A 14,460-nucleotide genomic window follows, 5' to 3' on the forward strand; every position below is an offset into this window, starting at 1 on the left:
CCACGGGTGGTTAATTCCCTTTCTCCATTTACAGAAGAATGTTCCAATGGGCCAAGTAAAGGAAGCTAGGTGGGCCAGTCCAGTCCGTCATCTCGGCCCTACGCGTCACATTGGTGGAGACCACAGCTGTCCAGTTCAGACCGACGCCTCTGTGGGAGCCAGGTGAACGTAACACTGGACTGCCCCTGGGCAGGACAAAAAGGGATATGCTGGGATATTTCTCCTCCGTGAAAGGGACAGTGAGCTAAAGACTTGGTTGAGACTCTCCCAGAGGCCACCCACCCAAGAACAGGTCAATGGAACGGCTTTGTGCCAGTAAAGGGACTCCCAGAACCCCCCTTGTTTTGCATATTAAGTAACTTTGGGTTTCCCCCTAAATTACTAGGGGGATCCGGACGTGGACCCCTTGCTCATTGTTCTTAGAGAGACACATCTCCACCTCACTGATGAGGCCCGACTAGGCTGAAACACGTGCCGGGATTGCTGTTGGTACTCTTGTTTAGAGGAGAATTGCCTAGCATTTCGGTGCTTGACTGCCCAAGTGGGTGGGACCAGACTGATATGCAGGGATATTTCTCCTCTGTGAAAGGGACAGTGAGCTAAAGCCTTGGTTTAGGCTCTCCCAGGGGGCCATCCACCCGTTTTCGTGCTAGTAGAGAGACTACCAGAACACTCCTTGTTTTGAAAGTCAGAACATACATTGGATATGATTGCATATTTGGTCCTGAAGAAGGTGTGGTCAATCATAAGGCTTGATACCCTGAAACAAGCAGAAGGTCGACCAAAGGTTCATGTTTTAAGAGTTTGCCTCCATAAAACATAATTCAATGAACACATTATGCATTAAATGATGCAAAACCCAACAGCAAACAGGCAGAAATATATGATTGAATACATTACACTTGTCAGCATTATGTATGTTTCATTTGTTATGTTTGGATTAGTTTAAATGGAGATAAGTGTGACAGTAGGTAATGGTTGTGGGAATACTTTCAGGTGCATCATTAGATGTTGTTTTAATTAATATGTGATATGAATGAATATCTGTCTATACATAGAAAGGAAGGTAGAAGGAGGGAGACAGGACGTGATGCAAAAATGCAACTGAAGGGGTGTCGACGTAAGAGGAAGGGGAGGAGCGAGAGAGGAAAGAGAGAAATCAATACAGAAGTTGTGATGAGGGATGATGAAGATGGTACAGTCGGGAAATCAGAACAGAGGGGTAAAATGATGGTTGATGAGAAAGCATGCAGAGGTATTTTAAGCCTTGTGGTAAGAGTGAAAAAGAGAGTGACATCCATGGTTGTAACTCAGCTGTTTAATAGAATCCCTAATTCTGCACATTATGGATGCTGTGAATTGGTAATTTTAATGGTATCATCACCCTACTACTTATCAATGGTTTCAAAGAATGGCCATGTGCAGCTTGCAGTACTTGGTAGGTTCTGTGTACCTTCAAGCTCCCAGAGAAAAGAAAATCATCATGACGGCCACCTCTTTTTCCGGGACTCACCTGCATTACTGTGGCTCAGGTGGTACCAGAGCCCAAGGCACCCATCTCCAGAGAGGGGCTCGTGCTTCTCCGAGCTCATTGTGGCCGTCTTCCCACTGGCCATTGCAGCCTTGCTCGTGTCCACGATCATATAGTGCCCTGGAAAAGAGGGACACAAACAATGGTTAACTAGCACATGCTACCCCTTGCAATTTTACCTGGAGCAAAAATGCATTGACAACATATGTTTTTTGCACTAGGGCAGTTTTTGCCCTAGTGCTTATAACATGCCCAACTGCACTTGCCACAGTAAAAAGGTTTTCTAATGTGTTCCATCATTTTTAAAAATAGTGCTGATACCAGGCAAACCTGCACTTGCACTGGTGTAAAGTTTCTGTTCTCTGGCCCCTGATGGGCTAAACCCACTTGCCACACTCACTCTGTATATTAAAACATATATCACTTGGAAACTACACAGCCTCCCACCTTGGTGGTATGAGCTCTTAAGGGGTACGTTAGATGTATGTGAGTGGGTAAGCAATGGCAAGGAAGATATTTTCCTTGTCTAAGTGTCCTTCAGGAGACATGTTTCAGTCCAATCCAAGCTGGTGGAAAAGAACCCAATGTTGAGTGTTCGGCATGTATGCCAGGCAGAGCTGGGTGTCGGGGGCGAGGTGTTGTGTGGCATTTGAAGAGGACTAACCATACTGGCTGAGTCACAGAACTTAGAGAGGGGGCATTGCCAGAGCCTCCAAGTCATTGAACCAAGAAAGACTAGTGAACTTTCTCCTCCCAAGTTCTGTATACAGTTATGCTTCATTAATTAAGCCTGAGGAAACAGGAAAAGAATTAAGGTAAAGGAATCTATCATTTCTTGGAGAGATAAAAGAAAGGAACTATCCTTACAGCCTCTCAGCGAGCACGCAAAGGCAAACAGGTATTTAAGGTTTTCAGGGGAAGGTGTTTTGCCGAAAAGGAGACAAAAATCAAAAGATTAACCAGTGCTTTGTATGTTTTACTCACTTTAATACTTTATTTGGAATAAAAACCATAAAGTACATATAAAAACAAACATACAAGACAAAGAAATTAATTAAGACATCACCATTTTACAGATTTAAAACATTTTCAATAAACTCATCTCCGAAAGTAAAACACACAAAAGAGTGGAGAGTATACCCGCATCCTCATTAAAATCAAAATTTTAAATTCAAAACCTGCCAAAGGATCCTAAAATGTAATCACTATAAAAAGGTAATTTAACTCACGTTAATCTTGTCCATATCCAATAACTTCGACCTATGAACATAATGGGCTAATGCAAATACAATGTGGTGTTCAGTAAAAGATTTGCAGAACTGCATGGCTTCGATAGTGGATCGAAGATTAGCTATCCTAAAAGAGGTCTTAAATAGCGGATTCTCAGATATTTCAGTTTAACACAGATAAAAAAAAATGGATAACAGTTTCCATGCCTGAGCCACATAATGGGCATATTCCTGATCCACCGGGACACCTGGATTTGTAAAGGATGCTAAATGAAGCGTTCCCATCCTGACCCAAATATACAGGAATTTCTCATGTGGTGGTTGAATGAAATTGAGGTAATGTCCAAAACCAAAGTCTGTCTTATCCCCAATATAAGCTGGTCCCAATTTAAGACTTCTAGCTACGATCAACATCAACTCTTTGTTTCTGTCAGGTTTCCCTACTTAAGTATGTATGAGTAGTTATTTATATTTTATTGATTTCATTATATTCAGTGAAATTTGGGTAGTTGGGCCTTAACTGGAACCATTCATTGTGTGGAAACTATCCCAGCCCAAGATAGTAGTCCTCTCATGGCATCCTGATTGGCTAGGGAGTGCATAAGGTCAGTTGCTGGACATTCTCAACTGCCTTTCATTGTCTTCTGCCCAGCTGAGAAGTTCAGGAATTAGGAAGCTCGAGGGAAAGAGGGGTCTATCCTTGTCAAGAGACTGATCAGGAAGATAAACTGGAGAATCTAGATTGCATTGTGTTATGAGGAGCAGTAAACAGGACACATGTAACAGGACTTCCAGAGCCAAAGCTAAGTGAATAAGTTTATTTAGTTTCATTTTACTTGAGAAAAGATATTCTTTAAGTAAGGATTTGAAAATCTACATGACATATGCAAGTGAAGCTGTTTTATTTGCCTGCGTATTGTTTTTATCTTTGCAAGCCTTGTTTTAGATAAGGTACCGTTCGTTCATTATGAACAGTCGTTTTTGAGGAAAGGCACTACACTTGTTACATTACGTTGCCTAGGAATGTTTTAATGTCTTGGCTTCCTCCTGGAAAGCTTTCTGTTGACACGCGAGCAATGTAGAAACTTGCGCAGGCTATGTTACTCGCTTTGGGTAGATGAAACGCTTGCACGCAGCGCATTGAGCTTTCCCTGAGGGGATAAGGGCTCTATATGTCCACGGGCAGCGTGATGGCATTACCCGAGGCAAATTAAAGCTTCATATCTGCGTGTGCAGCACAGTGACTAGTTTTTAATGATAAAGGAGAGAAAGTTAACACAGTGACAAGTTCCAGCCACAGAGACAGAGATAACATGATAGGCGGATCAAATGGTTCCATTATTGCAGAAATCAGGATTTAAGGTAAAAAGTGCACATAGCACTTTGTATATTTCGGATAAAATGACCCAGGAAGTGAAGGATGCTTTAAATATCACACACATATAATGAGTATATACATATATATTATGAATATGGGATAGAAAGGAAGAAATGCTTAAATAAATAAATAATGTTTCCCTGAAGGATGAATACAGTGGCAGACTGAGCTATATTTCATAATGGATACCTCAAGCACAAAATGGTGTTCAGCGTTAAGGCCAGATGTGAAAACCCTGCATCATGCTGCTAAGCAAAAGAGGCTTACACCTGAAATGGTCTTTGGCAGCAACTTGCTGTAGTGAGATAATTGAGTCTGAGAGGTTAAACTTGGAACTTGGCAGGAAAAGCAGACAAGATTGATGATGAGCTTAGACAAGGCAAGGGAAACTTGGATACATTTATCTATGTTATTAATAAGGAGGGCGTACTGTACTTTATGTAGACTAATTTGAGAAGCCAGCTGCATTATTTGGCATCATATAATAGAGGTAATTTATTTCTCTACAGTATAGAGTACTAAGTGACTGGACAGGACCTCGAAGAGTAGATAAAGAATTGACAGTGATGTGATGAATTTGTTTTTGGCAGGAGTTGAGAAATGCTATAGATGTGTCTAGCCAGGTATACAAATAAGCTTATCAGCCTTGTGCGTCAGGAAAACTAGTGGATGCCAACTATGCTAATGTGGGCTTGGTGGGCATCATATAAGCCATTGTATCATAGTACAGTGAGTTTTTTTCTCTGGCTAAAAGAACCTATCAGATACATGCTCTAACAAACTAGTCATTTGCACGAGGATGTTGCATCATCCAACTAGCCTACATAAGCAGGTTGAAGGCAAAATGTTGCTGGGTGCTTTTCCAGAGTGTGTCGTGTAACCACACTTAATAAAGAATTCTGAGAAAAACTCCCAGGCGCCTGATTTTCTTTTTGCTTCTGCCTTTGCCTCTGCGAAGTGTTCACAGATGCCAGAAGCTTGATGGAATGGGAAGAGGACCCCCTGTTCAATACTGGTTTTACAGATAACAAATGTCCTGCTGGGCTAATGTTCAATTCCAAATGTAGGAGTGCTGATGGTGAGCTCTGTGGCAATAACAATCATTTTTTTAAAAGCCTTTTCTCTACTTTCTCCAATGCACCTATAATGCCGTAGCCCCAAATGTCGGCACCAAAGGTAGAAGCTGTGATCACCTGCTTTCGGTATAACTCCAGAGTGGGCGATATTGCCCCTCTCCCATGTTTTTCAAAAGAGGAATTAGTAGCCCCACCAAATGTTCCCAAATTAGAGCTGGCCTTACCAAGTTGAGAAGACCATCCACAGTTCTTGTGGAATCTAACCCGTGGCGACCAGGAGCATCACTAGGGACACCTCAGTACATGCAGGAGCATGTTTATTCAGACTGCCGTGTAGGCGACGACCTCCCCACTAAGATGTCCACCCCAGGTGCCAGTAAGTGCAACTGTAAGGCACCAGCTCTTGTGGAGCAACACGATTGGCCAGAATTCCAGCAAATAACCAGCCATGACCGAAGCTGGATGGTGTAGCCGGATGGCACTAAAGGCCGTAGCTTAAGGCTAACGGCATTCTCTGCAGCTCTGCTGCGAGCTGGAGCATCACATGGGACACCTCAGTACATGCAGGAGCATGTTTATTCAGACCGTCGTGTCTAGGCGACAACCTCCCTGTTAAAATGGCCACCCCAGGCGCGGGAAGTGCAATTGTAAGGCACTGGTCCCTGTGGAGCAACACGATTGGCCAGAATTCCAGCAAATAGCCAACAATGACCAAAGCCGGATGGCGGAGCCGGGCGACACTAAAGGCTATAGCTTAAGGCTAATGGCATTCTCTGCCTCTCCCCCCTGCTCACTGCCATTGCCGCACATCAGCCCCTCCCCACCCTGTTCGGGGCAATCCCGAGCTGAAGAACACCCAACCACGCACAGACATCCAGGCCGATGTCGATTCAACCCTACTTCAGAGACCAGGTACCAGCCATCTTTGTGAGCACTATCCTACTCCACCCTACAATGCCCTATTCCTCTGACTATGTCACTTTCCTTACCTTGCTACTTGAAGATACTTCCCTCTCTCTTCCTAACCCATGTTCCTTAAATCAAAGGAATATAGGCCAGAAATCGCGTAGTATGCAGAAATACCCTCTGCTAACAGCCAAGGCACTACCCATCCACCGAACCTCAGATACTTTCGTCTTCTGCCAAATACCACTGCCTCTGACGCGATGCAAGCCCAGAGCCTCACCTGCCCCTCAGAGCACCATAAACAGGCGCTCACATCTCCATGGCAGCAGCGTCAATGCTTCCCCCAATTGAACCATACAAGCAGCGCCTATCAGGGATTGATCCCCTTAGCACCCAGTATAATGCAGCCAACTTTCACCCTGAGCTACGTAGCCACCCTGCGAAACCACCAATCAAGGCCACAGCCACAGCACATCCTGCCGCCCCTACAAGAGACAAAGCCACAAGTAATTCAGCCCCTACAAAACACATATCAAACAAGCCCTCTGTTTTTGGCCTACTACCCATCACAAGCACAACTAACCCCAGAAACCTTGTAAGCCCTCACACACCAGGGGCCTGATTCATGGAAGTGTTTTATAATGGCACGATCCCATAGGAAAATGTTTCATGAATCAGGCCCTAGATCTCTCTGTCTCTCAGAACATTAAGACATCACGCACCTCAGAACTTGTTGCACCCAATGCCTTCAAAGTTGTAGGTACACATTTCTGTATCATATGCTTCCTTAAGCACCACAAAGATAGCTGATTTATCATTCACCCTTGAGCCTGATGCCAATACTCTGCCTGCCTATTGTCTCCACTATGCCTGTTGCCATATGTATTAAGGGGCCTGCTGCCTCTACTATGCCTGCTGCCATATGTATCCCGGAGCCTATTGTCTCCATTATGCCTGCTTCCATATGTATGTCGGAGCCTATTGTCGCCACTATGCCTGTTGCCATATGTATTCAGGGGCCTGCTGCTTCTACTATACCTGCTGCCATATGTATGCCAGAGCCTATTGTCTCCACTATGCCTGCTGCCATTTGTATGCCAGAGCCTATTCTCCCCACTATGCCTGCTGCCATATGTATTCATGGGCATGTTGCCTCCACTATGCCTGTGCCATATGTATGGCTGAACCTACTGCCCCCATTATGCTTGATACCATATGCATGCCTGTGCCTGCTGCCCCCACTGTGCCTGCTGCCATGTGTATTCAGGGGCCTGCTGCCTCCTGCAGCCATATGCACACCTGAGCATATTATCTGAACTATTCCTAATGCCTCCAGCTGTTTATAACCCAGCGCCCCGGCTATTGCATATGACTCACACTCATCAAAGCTCACCACCTCTGCAAGCAAGAACAGGTCTAGCAAACGCCACTCACCTGCAACCCCAATGTAACAGCCAAGGCTATCCCTGTCCTTAGCGAGACCAAAACAGATGCACCTACAACGCACCTCAGAGGAGCACTTAGCAATATCAGATCCCTCCTGGCCCATGTCCTTGACATATCTGATCTTATCATGGCAAACAATCTAGACCTATGAGCCATCACGGAAGCCTGGATGCATGCAGCTGCAGGACCTTCCCTCTGACTCGCCATCCCAAACAACTACACTGTCTTCTGAAAGGACAGACTGCTTACTAAAGGAGGAGGTGTGGCTGTCATAGCCAAGAATTACTTAGATATTAGAGAAATGCCAAACCAACTATTTCGCTCCGGAGGACTGCTGTCTATCAAATTATCCCTATCCAAGACTATCAGACTAACCATCCATACCATCTACAGACCTCCTAGCCCTTTGCTTTCCTTTGAGGAAGACATTGTACTTCTACTCTCCAACAACACTAAGCTTCCCTCTAAAATTATCCTTTTGGGTGATGTAAATTTAGGCCTTAACGACCCTGCCGAGAACAATGCACTGGCCATAGCCAACTCTATTGAAGCATTGGGTTTCACACACTGCAATATAACATCGAACGCCCTATGCCCCTTGACTGGCCATAATGTTATCTCGTTCTCTTTTCCTAAAAATAATCAATCAAGTGCAACTCTGCAAGCTGCACCAGCCAGCCTCTCAAGAAATGCTTGCAACATCATGCCAGCGAACATGCTCCCATTATTGCAACCCATAGTGAAATACCAACACTCAACTAGCGATCCTAAATCCATGGGAAAGTTATACAAACAAACACTCCTACTAGCCATCGACAAAGTAGCTCTCCTGAGGACATGCAAACCTAAAGCACTAGCTCACCTACGTGCTTGGTATACCCAAATCTCAAAGCTATATGCTCCACCAAGCGAGCTGCTGAAACCTTGTGGAAAAAGTCCCTGTCAGCTGCCAACAAGAACTCATTATTTCATTGGCCAAATCCTACAAACAGGCCATCCTCGCAGCCAAAAGCTCAACCTACAATGAGCAAATTCAAAAGGCCAATTCTGGCCCTAGAGAACTCTTGGCCATCCTGTGAGAACTGGAATCACCAGTCACTTCCCCAGATAGCTGCCTTAAAGACCTCACATGGTGCTCCAACATTCAAAAGGCCCTAACGGAAAAAAATCCCTTACTCCTAACTAAAATTGAGACAAAAAATGATAAACTACCACTAACTGACACATGGCCCACCGCCCTTCCACCACCCCATCGATTCTTGGAACCATTAAAATTCAAGCTAGTATCTACGCCAGAAGTCACATAAATTATCCAAGGCCTGAAGCCCTCCAGATGCCAAGGCAATATCTGCCTACCCTCCCTCATTAAAGACTGTGCAACGGAACTCGCCCCCTTCATCGCATCGCTCATTAACAACTCCTTCTCCTCCAGCAACATCCCCACCAACCTAAAAGATGCATGGGTACTTCCACTCCTAAACAAGCCTAGACTATATCCAAACATCCCCACTAACTACTGTCCCATTACAACAGTGCCCTTCTTACTCAAAATACTAGACAGAGCAGCATACCTACAAATCCATAAACACCTTGAAACCAACAATCTCCTTGGCCTGCGCCAATCTGGTTTCCGCCCAGGTCATGGAACTGAAACAGCACTACTGGACCTAAAAATCCAAATGGGCGAAATCATTGACAATGGTAATCTGGCCATCGTCTTTCTACTCGACCTTTCTGCAGCATTCGATTTAGTGGACCATACATTCCTGTGCCAACACCTCTATTCAGCATATTTCTCGCCCAAAGCCATAACCTGGATAGAATCCTTCCTCTCCAACTGAATAATGCGGGTTTTCTCCAATACTGCTACAGCCCCCCCAGCCTTAGTCACCTGCAGGGTCTCACAAGGCTCCTGCGTCTCCCCAACTCTGTATAATAGTTTTACAAAGCCACTCTTGGACTTACTGGACGAGCAGGGTATCTTCTACACTAACTACGTGGATGACACCCAGATTCTCCTTCCCATCACAGGCAATTACAACACTGACTCCACTGCTCTGAGCAAAATTGACCAAATCATCCAAGTCTGGATGGCTGAAGATGGACTATGCCTAACGACAAAAAAACAGAGTTACTCCTTGTAGGTACTCAAACATGTCTTAATAAACTAAATTACGACTACAAATCCTTTGTCATAGACGGGAACAATGCCTTAAGAGCAGCCTTGAATATTCCAAAAAAGAGCAGATCTCATCAGCCAGACGGAATGCCCACTGGCTGCTGGTACGCGATCGTATGAGGTTTGAAATTCTCTCACTTATGCATAAATATCTAATCAACACCGCCCTGTTATACCTATCTAGCCAATACACCACATATCAATCCAACAGACCCACCCTGGCAGCTTACTCACACCTCTTTACCATCCCCAAACCTGGCTATTTACACAAGACTCTTAAATACTCAGAGACCACTTTTCTCCATCAGGTAGACCAATTGTTCACTTACATAAGTGACAATACCATACGTCTGGCCTGCGCCTTCCTGTAACCAGCCAACAGCAACCAGCAACCAGACACATGTGAAATGTAATTTGCTTTGTTATCATGTCTATAAATGTAACCAGCGAACAGATGCTTGTGGGCTAGGAGCGCTATATAAAGGTCAAATACATAAATAAAAATTCCTAAATAACCGTAAAACCTCGCCTGTTCTAGTTTTACTTTCTTGTACATAGATATAAAAATGTGTATACTTTGTGAACTGTGGTTTAAACGGTATTTGCATATTGTTCATTTTTATTTGACCGAATGTTACATTTGAACGGATTTGGCCAGTAACATTCGATCTAATAAAAACGAACAATTAGGCTAATACATACCAAACATGTGGAGCAGTAGGGTTCTGGGGGTGTTCTCCTCTCCCTATGTTCGGTATTTGTTAGTCTTGGGGGGTTGCAGGGGTGTCCGTCGCTTCCTCAATATTGGAGGCGGGGGACCGAAAAAAAAGAGGAAAATGGGACCCTGCGGTGTAAGATCTGACCCGCGTTAGAGGGATGGATCTGACGCCGCAGGGCAGAAGTGGACCAGGCGACGAACATAGAAGTAAGCAGGGAAAGGGGACAGTGAGTGGCGGGTGGGTGGTGGGTTGGTATGAGCTTGTTTAATCATCTGAGAATTGATCGTATGCGGGCTGTTTTTTTCCGAACAGTTTGCCTCAATCAATTCTCAGGCGATCAAACACCCCCAAACTGTTTAAACACCAAGATGTTTGTTTTATCGGTGTTCAGTTGTAATCCCAGGGTCTCAAATGTATTTAGAAATGTATCCAGTGTTGTTCTTAATCCTTGTGCTGAGGTAGACAATATCACTGCATCATCAGCATAGAATAAAGCTGGGTAGCTGTCATTGCCCATTTTGGGGTAATCCATACAATGTTGACTCAAAGCCTTAATTACGTCTTCAATATATATATATATATATATATATATATATATATATATATATATATATATATATATATATATTGAAAAGGAGGGGTTCAAAGACACAGCCTTGTCTTACCCTCTTTCCCACATCAAATGAGTCAGTTAATTCTCCGGCTAACCCCAAAACGTACAACTGTCTTGGTATTAGCATACAACAGCCAAATGGCAGTGATCAATTTTCCCTCATAATCCTCCACAGGATTTCCCTTGAGATACTGTGAACCGCTGTCCTGAGATCGACAAATATAGCATATAGCTTCATTTTCAGCAACATGCTGTACCTCTGGATCAACAGGAACAGACAAAAACTTTGGTTGACAGAACTCTTATGTTTTTTCAATCCTGCCTGCAGGTCACTAATAGTTTTATTTTCTTCGACCCAGGATTTCAGTTGAGGTAAGATTTCCCTAGCGTATATTTTCCCCACACTATCAATGAGTGAAATGGGATGATAATTAACTGGCACGGCCATCCATCCCTTTTTATATATCAGTAAAAATACTGCTTTTCTCCAAGTGGCAGGGACTGTCCCCAATCTCATTAAAGCATTGAAGATTTTACACATTATTGAGCCCCAAACATTACCTTTATAAAGGTCAACCGGTATCCCATCTGGCCCAGATGCTTTCCCACTCTTTTGACTTAAAATTGCCCTCATCACTTCCTCATTATTAAACTGAAGAATCTCATCCCCAGTGCTAGCTAATGCACTAGAGTTCAATATCACATTCCAAATCTCTTGAGATTTGCCATATAGATTTGCAAAAGGCTCTCGCCAGAAACCTGCCGTAATACAACACTGCAGACTTGTTTACCCATTCACCTCTTTCCTGCAATCAATTTCCAATAGGAGATGAGATCCCCTTCTTCCTAGGCCTTAATGAGTGTCTCCCATCTTTGGTTAACATAATCTTTCTTTTTTATTGCTACTATAGATGTGTAATCATTTCTATGCGCTCTAAGATGTAATTTATCCAGTACCATTAGGCAGACCATTATCCTATTATTTGCATCCCTGCAAGTTTGATCATACCAACCAGATATGGCTATTGCAAGTTTCTTTACTCTAGAGGCTGTATAAGTCATAAGCGGGGCCAGGTTCTGCAACATTTTATTAATCTCAGTCAGCATCTCCCAATCAAAGGTACTGTCTGAGCAAACATTTGCAAGATTTTCCAAAATGGCATTGTATATGGAGGGCTTTAAGTCTTGCTCAATCACTCCAATCCACTTCAATGATTTATGTGCATGACAAGTAAGAACTATAGCTTCTGCCATCCCCTGATCATCATACAGTGGATTCATTATTTTTTCAAATTGGATCAATACACTCAAGGGTTTGTGGTCACTTTCAACTCTGTCATGGATTCTAAAATTACCTATCCTCGCCCAGCCCGTAGCCAAAGTCAGAATGTAATCTATAATGGATACACCATTATGTCCGACGAAGGTCAGTTTTGCTGGTTGTTCTTCTAAAAACTGACCATTGCAGACTCTGAGCTCCATGTTGTTCAGATAGCGGGCTGTATCCATACCACTTTGGTGCACCCGCTTTGGCCGCTGAGTTATCAGGGTGGGGATATCCCAAGCACTCTCCTGGTCTTCCCAGAGCCCCTCTAGCTCCCTTATGGGTTCTAACTGCATATTTAGGTCACTTGCTACAATTGTGCGGGTCTTTCAGTGGTTAGACCCCTTCCAAGAAATAACCATTCATAAATCTTTTCTACCACCTGTAGTCCAGTGGATTCAGATGGTCTATTGTAAACATTAAATAAGTGGATCCACTTGTCATCTCCTGCACAGATAGCCAAATGCTGGAGTTTCCCAATACCTGTTGCGCGGACCGTCGCTTCCCAATTTAATGTAGAATCTAGCCAGATAAGAAGCCCCCCACTTGGTCTACCTTTAGGGCCTTTTTTAGCCGGAACATGAAAAAATCGATATCCCTGCAGATCTACCTTATATATAGCCCATGTTTCTTGTAAGAGGACCAGCTGGAACTTCCTCAGAAATTCAGCCCAGCATATGCCCTTCAAATTCTTTGCCATTCCAGCTATGTTCCATGAGAGAAATTGGCAGCATGTATCTAAGTAAGGAGTACAACAAACCCACTCCAGTCAGTCCACCTCCTCCAACCCTCCATCGACCGACATCCCTCCTTGTGTTCCCCCTCCTCTGTGGTATACTTAGTACTGAGGGACAACTGGCTGCTAGTGGGGCAAGATATCTACAATCTATGTTTCCTTGATCTTTGTATGTAGGGGTATGGGGGCTTATGAGAATCGTGGTCAACGCTGGGGGAAGTACTCAAACATCTATTGCCAAAATTCCATCTACCAGATCCCAGGAGCGCCAAAACACATGAATATAATCAGCGTGGTGATTAGGCATTGAAACCCGAGAGCATTGTACTATATCTGATCTTATTATGGATAGACACCCCTTGATGTGTTTTATCCAATACATGCACTTGTTTTCAATGCCTTCTCATCCTCAAAAGCATTTCGTGAATGTTTCAGGACATTAATGATTGTTACTAAAGGTGATTTTCTGAGGCGGCCCCTACATTTGTCCTCCATACTCCTTACTTTCGGTAATATAGGGATTCCCAATTCCATTATGCATATTATTAACTCTCAGAATCCCCGAGCAGGATAAGGATTGTGGGGCATTATGTTTATGTACCAAGCTTCTGTAAGGGACCGAGGTACACTCCAAGAGTTTTTGATCTCGATTACGACCGCCCCCAGACTTACCCAAAGTACTTTCCAGATTATCACGAGTAATAAGTATTAAGTAATCTTCTTGATTGTAGAAATTGTTAGTCTGAGCTTATTTAGGGGCAATGCACCTTTAAACTCCATATTATCAATCCTAGATGACAAAGTAACAACATTTTCCTTTAATACTTTTATCTTGCCGACCAGATCTCTCGGGCAATTACCCAATTTCTCTGCAGCTAGTGACCTGATTTCTACTAGAAAATCCCTGATCTCTGTATCAAAAAAAAAAAATAATTCACATAATCAGGACATAACTCACTCACACGGGCTGCATTATTTCCCATTATAACCTTGGTATCGATTTCTGGGGGCGGGTGGGGTCCACCTGATGGCTTCCTCCCTTTTGCTCTTTGCTCTTTTATTTTTAGCAACAAGCCTCTTCTTGTAGGCTCTCTTGGGGCCTGTAAGGAGGGCATGGTATCAAAGTAAGACAGACACAAGTGATCAAGGGTGTTTATTGAACTTTTCAGGGGTGTGAAATACGCCTATTTAAACCTAAATCTAAGATGGGAGCAAGCTACGACCATCAAATAATAAAATACAGTCCTAGGAGAGTCTAGTCAAATAAAAAGGGCCTATACTAAAATAAAACTATTGCCAAGCCTTACAGCTATGCTACAAAAT

The 14,460-nt window shown here is 43.6% G+C and overlaps 1 protein-coding gene across 1 annotated transcript in view; it reads right to left on the reverse strand.

The window, feature by feature from the left end:
* Window positions 1–14,460, reverse strand: part of MAMDC4 (MAM domain containing 4) — a 498,376-nt gene that overhangs the window by 121,356 nt on the left and 362,560 nt on the right. The window contains exon 23 of the mRNA XM_069609267.1: window positions 1,514–1,651. Coding sequence (XP_069465368.1) covers window positions 1,514–1,651 — 138 coding nt within the window. The remainder of the gene's footprint in view (window positions 1–1,513; window positions 1,652–14,460) is intronic.

Source organism: Ambystoma mexicanum, chromosome 8, assembly GCF_040938575.1.
Source record: "Ambystoma mexicanum isolate Mex_15411 chromosome 8, UKY_AmexF1_1, whole genome shotgun sequence".
Taxonomy (NCBI): domain Eukaryota; kingdom Metazoa; phylum Chordata; class Amphibia; order Caudata; family Ambystomatidae; genus Ambystoma; species Ambystoma mexicanum.